The 6,567-nt window shown below is 43.4% G+C and overlaps 1 protein-coding gene across 1 annotated transcript; it reads left to right on the plus strand.

The window, feature by feature from the left end:
- The first annotated feature begins 702 nt into the window (after window positions 1-702).
- On the plus strand, window positions 703-4,926 carry LOC115776229 (uncharacterized protein K02A2.6-like). The gene has a single exon (XM_030723838.1). It carries the CDS (start codon window positions 853-855, stop codon window positions 4,924-4,926), a length of 4,074 nt encoding a protein of 1,357 aa, XP_030579698.1. The 5' UTR covers window positions 703-852.
- Window positions 4,927-6,567: the final 1,641 nt, after the last annotated feature.

A 6,567-nucleotide genomic window follows, 5' to 3' on the forward strand; every position in this document is an offset into this window, starting at 1 on the left:
GAGAAAATATAGCATCAACTACAATCAGAGACACATATGAACCTGATGAACCATATGTTTCTCATTAATCCATTAAACCAAAAAAGGAAAAAAGACATCGTGTAAAGCCATTTCAGAAACACGTCTTACCAAAACTACAAAACATAGGTGTGTGATAATCAACATGTTAACGTATTTTTGATTAGTATGTATTTTGGATAAGCAGAAGAGAATGGATGGATGGATGGATGGATGGACGGACGGACTATTTTGGTTTGATCTTTGATGTAGCAAATATATTCACCAACCACAGCCAAAAAGTGGCACCAAACACTGCAGCTCCTCTGATTTCCACTTGGTGCAGTCGTATTTTACTATATTATTTTACTAAACAGTGATGTCATAGTTACCTTTAAAAAGTAATCTGATTACTGATCACTCCTTTAAAAAGTAACTTAATTACTTTACTGATGTGGTATCGTAGATGTTTAATTGTTCTTACATATTTGCTTTCTGCACGAGTATTTGTTATTTGATGTTGTCAGCAATATGTGTTAATGCTGCAGTAACATTGAGCCCAGTAGGGGGCAGACTGAGACTATTATAAGCATTGTTGTAACTGTGTTCTTGAGTAGAACAAGCGTGCCAAAAAGAAGATGTCTGCCGCTCGTACAGTGTTATGTGTGCATGTTGGTCTGCTGGGTCATTAAAGTGAGATCAAGCTGAATATGAATGATTATTTCCTGAAGATGTTACATCTTTTTGGCGACGAGGATTACTCAGAAGAGAAGTAAAACAAAAAGAGTGACGGGAGCCTGCGACAGGTTTGGCTAAAAGACAGAGGGAGAGAGAGCGGGGATACGAAGAGGAAACATGGCTACAATCGGTACGTTGGCACCGTACGATCCCAAAAGCCAAACGTGGGATGAGTACAGTGAAATACTGGAGCAGTTTTTCGCAGCTAATGGGATTACTAACGCAGACAGGCAAAAGGCAATATTAATAAGTGTCGTTGGAGCATCGACCTACAGCCTGATGCGTAACCTTCTCAGCCCAGCCAAGCCAAAGGACAAAACTTTCCAAGAGCTTGTAACTGTGATGAAAAACCACTTTGAACCAAAGCCCAGTGAAATTGTGCAAAGGTACAAATTTGATTCCCGCAACCGCAAGCCCAGTGAAACTGTTATGGAGTACGTGGCCGAGCTGCGTCGCTTAGCGCAGGATTGTAACTATGGCAACACGTTGCAACAGAGGCTGAGAGACCGGATCGTCTGCGGAATTAATGACGACAGAATTCAGAGGCGTCTCCTGTCAGAAACAGACCTCACGTTTGACAAGGCTCTGTCAATCGCTGTGTCACTGGAGACCGTAAATAAAAATGCCCAGGACCTACGGACCTCAGGTGCGACAGCAAAATGTTTCAGCGTCACCCGAGGGTCGCAGGAGGCTCGTACATTTAAAGGAGAAAGCAGAGAGTGTTATCGATGCAAAGGAACCAATCACACAGCAGCCAACTGTAAGTACAAACAAGAAAAATGTTATGTTTGTGGCAAAGTAGGCCACATAACAAGAGCATGTAGGAACAAAGCTAAACAGAACCAGAAGAAGTATGGACTAAAAACTGAAAAGACAGACAAAAAGCAGAGTTCACACTACCATTCTCACAAAGTTCATGAGATAGGTGATGGAAGTAAAAGTGAGAGCTCAGAAGAGGACTCATTCACACTTAACTGTATCAAGTGTATCCAAGAGCATCAGAGTAAACTGTACAGATTAGGGTGCCGGAGTGCAGTGCACCTGAGAAAAGTAGACCCCTACACTGTGGATATGGAACTTAATGATCAAGTTTTAACCTTTGAAATTGATACTGGATGCTGCCTAACAGTTACAAATGAACAGACTTGGAAATGCTGCAAACTCCCCAGCCTGAGGCCTGCCAAAATCAAGCTGGAATCATACACATGGGATCCTGTGAAGGTGATTGGTGTAACAGCTGTCAGAGTCAGGTACAAGCAGCAGAGGAAAACACTGCCCCTTGTGGTGGTCGAAGGGGACGGCCCCAGCTTGCTAGAACGAGGCTGGCTAGAGGAAATACACCTGGACTGGAGAGAAATCAAAAACAAACACAAAGCTAAGAAGGTGCACCAGGTAAAGACAACAGAAAATAACACACTACAGCAAGTTTTAAGCAAACATGAGGATGTGTTCAAAGAGGAGTTGGGCACCCTGAAAGGCACAAAAGCAACCATTCATGTAAAACGGGATGCTACCCCACGATTTTTCCGTCCACGATCAGTTCCGTTTGCCATGCGAGCAAAAGTAGATGAGGAAATAGACCGACTGCTAAAAGAAAACATAATCTCACCTGTGAAATATGCTGAATGGGCGGCACCTGTTGTGCCGATTCTGAAGCCTATAGGGACAGTAAGGTTGTGTGGAGACTACAAGCTTACTGTGAACACAGTAGCTTCTCTGGAACAGTATCCAATACCCAGAGTGGAGGACCTGTTTGCTGCACTTTCTGGAGGAAAGCAGTTCTCAAAACTGGATATGAGCCACGCTTACCAGCAAATACTCCTGGATGACAAGTCCAAAAAGTATGTGACAGTGAACACACACCGGGGGCTGTTCACATATAACAGACTGCCTTTTGGAGTGGCTTCTGCACCAGCCATTTTCCAGAGGACCATGGAAGGCCTTTTGAAAGGGATACCCCTAGTGGCTGTGTATTTAGATGACATTTTGGTGAGCGGGGTGAATGAGGCAGATCATCTAAAGAACCTGGATGAGGTGTTGGTCAGGTTGAAAGAGGCAGGCTTACGATTGAAAAGAAGTAAGTGTGTCTTCATGCAAAATGACGTGGAGTACTTGGGGCACAAAGTGGATGCACAGGGGCTGCACCCTGTAGAAAAGAAAGTTAAAGCCGTCATGGACGCTCCTACTCCTACAAGTGTCACAGAACTCAAAGCATACTTAGGTTTGCTAAACTATTACAACAAGTTCCTTCCCAATCTGGCAACACTGCTGGCCCCCCTGCATGAACTCTTAAGGAAGGACATGCGTTGGACATGGCAAAAGAAGCAAGAAGAAGCTTTTCAGAAATCAAAGGCTCTGTTGAACTCAGCAGATGTGTTGGTTCATTACTCAGCAGACCAAGAGTTAATTCTCTCTTGTGACGCATCTCCATACGGTGTGGGCGCCGTTTTGTCACACAAGATGAATGATGGCAGTGAAAGACCCCTGGGGTTCATGTCACGCACACTCTCTCCAGCTGAAAAGAGATTTTCTCAGCTTGACAAAGAAGGTTTGGCTGTAATGTTTGGCATCCAGAAATTCCACAAATATTTGTATGGTCGAGTCTTCACTATTTATACAGACCATAAGCCCCTGATTTCTCTTTTCAACATGAAGAAGCCTATACCACAGATGGGCTCACCAAGAGTGAAAAGATGGGCTGTGACATTGAGTGCCTATGAGTACCACATTGTGTACAAACCTGGAAAACACCATGCAAATGCAGATGCGCTTAGCAGATTACCTGTACCAGACACGGCCCCTGAAAAAGAGATGACAGAACAAGTCTTAATGATGGATGTATTAGATGACACACTTGTGGACACCACACAGCTCAAACGCTGGACAGCTAAGGATATCATCTTGTCCCAAGTTCATGAGTATACCTTAAAGGGCTGGCCGGCACAGACCGATACTCGCTTCAAACCATATCAACAAAGAAAAATGGAACTGAGTGTGAGGGATGGATGTGTGCTCTGGGGAGCTAGAGTAATTATCCCCACCAAAGGCAGAGACAAAATACTGAAACTTCTGCACCAGACTCACACAGGCATGTCAAAGATGAAGGGCCTGGCAAGGTCATATGTATGGTGGCCGGGGATGGATGAGAGTATCGAAAGAGAGGTACAGTCATGTGACGAGTGTCAAAAACACCACAAATCACCACCCACTGCACCATTACACCCCTGGGAATGGCCAGAATCACCGTGGTCAAGGATTCATGTGGATTATGCAGGGCCATTCTTAGGTGAAATGTTTCTCCTCATTGTGGATGCTCATTCTAAATGGATGGACATTTACCCAGTGAAATCGCCTACATCACAGGCTACCATCGAGAAACTGAGACAGAGTTTCAGTGTGTTCGGTCTGCCGAAAATGTTGGTATCAGACAATGGAACATGTTTCACAAGTGCTGAATTTGCGACATTCATGAAGCGAAATGGAATTGATCATGTGAGATCAGCACCTTTTCATCCATCTTCCAATGGCCTGGCAGAGAGGGCAGTCCAGACCTTCAAGGAGGGGATGAAGAAAGTAAAAGGTGACACACTGCAAACAAGACTGTCAAGATTTCTGTTCAGTTATCGCATTACGCCGCATGCAACAACAGGCTTGTCACCAGCGGAGTTGATGATGTCTCGGAGACTCAGATCAGCTTTTGACCTGCTCATGCCTGATGTAAAAACCAAAGTGCAGCAAAAACAACTGAAACAGAAAGAGAGTCATGACACAAAGAAGAAACTGAGAAGTTTTGCACCAGGAGACAAGGTGTTCATCAGAAACTACTCCTACGGTCCAAAGTGGATCCCAGCTGTTATCTTGAGCTCATCAGGTCCTGTGTCATACACTGTCACCATTGGAAATGGTCAAACCCTGAAACGACATGTGGATCAGGTGAGATCCAGATTAAAAGACACTGTCCCAAGTGAACTAGACACAGAGGGGGAACCGGGACCTGACACAGACTCGGGCTCCCACAACTGCTTACCCACCATAATGGACACAACTTCACAAGCCTTGTCATGTGATCCTCAGGAGCTGCCACCTGCTCCAAACATCCAGGCTCAGCCTGATGCACCAGCTGCGCCTGAGGTGCGACGTTCTCAGCGAGAGAGACGTTCACCTGTGCATCTCAAAGACTTTGTTAGATAGAGACTTTTTTCTTGGAGAAGTTATGTGCTCTAAGTTCACAGATGTTTCTTTGTAGTAAAAAAAAAAAAAAAAAAAAAGAAAAAATATATATAATATTGTTCTATGTTGGTGTCTATTATACTGCCACTGTTTAACGTTTCAGACAAGTACAAGCTGTCAACTTGAAGGGGAGGAGATGTGGTATCGTAGATGTTTAATTGTTCTTACATATTTGCTTTCTGCACGAGTATTTGTTATTTGATGTTGTCAGCAATATGTGTTAATGCTGCAGTAACATTGAGCCCAGTAGGGGGCAGACTGAGACTATTATAAGCATTGTTGTAACTGTGTTCTTGAGTAGAACAAGCGTGCCAAAAAGAAGATGTCTGCCGCTCGTACAGTGTTATGTGTGCATGTTGGTCTGCTGGGTCATTAAAGTGAGATCAAGCTGAATATGAATGATTATTTCCTGAAGATGTTACAACTGATTACATAATTTTAGAAGTAAGTTAGATTACAAGTTACTTTATTAGTTTCATTCAACAGTGGCCGGTGTTGTGCCAAAAAGTGATTGTTTGCCAAAAAGTGATCTCTTTGCCAAAAAATGACTGCCTACATTTAAACGGCTGTAAATGACTTGTTGACCTATAATTTGTGAAACATGTGTCTAACATATCTCTCTGAATGATATCAGGTCATTTTTGCCATGTGTGAGTGGTGTGGCGAACATGGTGGACCCAAAACAGAACTCCAAAGGCAGGACTGAATGAACGTGCTGAGTTTAATAACAGAAAATAATCCAAAATATACAGAACAGGGGTAGATGACGAGGCGGCAAAACAGAACCACACCTTCATGAGGGAGGACGTGACAAGGAACAGAGGGAAACGCAGACAATAAATACACCGGGAATGACGAGGGAGAACAGGAAACAGCTGGGGAGAACAGGTGGACAAAATCATACTAATGAAACACAGGAAGCAAAGCTCCACACAACACACAGGGAACGTAAGACTGTCAAAACAAAACAGGAAACACTAAACAAGGTACAGGCAGACTTAACACAGGGGGCTGGCACAGAGGAAAACTAAACATGGACCAAGCAACAGAGAAAAATACAGAAAAACAGACACAGGGAAGACAGGAACAAAGGGAACTAGAAAACCACAACTGATAAGGCCAGAACTAAGATGAATAAGGAAGATCAAAACAAAACTAGAAAATAACAAAACCCAGTGAAAGCAGAACTAAACACAAAATGCTGGGCATACGGCCCAGCACCATGACAATTTTGAGCAAGAAAGAGCATTTCTGTCACAAGGTAGAAGCTGCAGTCAGTTTTTGGCAAAGTGACTTTTATATATTCATTTTTTTATCAAGGTAAAAACTGTCATTGACATTAAAAATGTCTTTTTCAACAGAAATCTGGCTCAGAAGGCTGCAGAAATCACAACAAATATAGCATCACAGTTCTATAAAGATATTTGAAGTGGCCAAAAAGCACCAAAGTCCAGCTTTTGTCGTTTGGGTGCTGGGGGGCCTCCTGCATTAGCTGCAGCTCTGCTTCACCACCTCTCTCTGTAAGTTTGACTGCGCCACGACTCCAAATATTTCCTCATATTTGACGTAGTGTTTTTGAAGCTAGATAGCACTTTGTCACAG

Source organism: Archocentrus centrarchus, unplaced genomic scaffold (assembly GCF_007364275.1).
Source record: "Archocentrus centrarchus isolate MPI-CPG fArcCen1 unplaced genomic scaffold, fArcCen1 scaffold_29_ctg1, whole genome shotgun sequence".
Classification (NCBI taxonomy): Eukaryota; Metazoa; Chordata; class Actinopteri; order Cichliformes; family Cichlidae; genus Archocentrus; species Archocentrus centrarchus.

What these genes read in the sequence shown, in the direction of transcription:
- LOC115776229 (XM_030723838.1), top strand. Translation starts at nt 853, where the DNA reads ATGGCTACAATCGGTACGTTGGCACCGTACGATCCCAAAAGCCAAACG.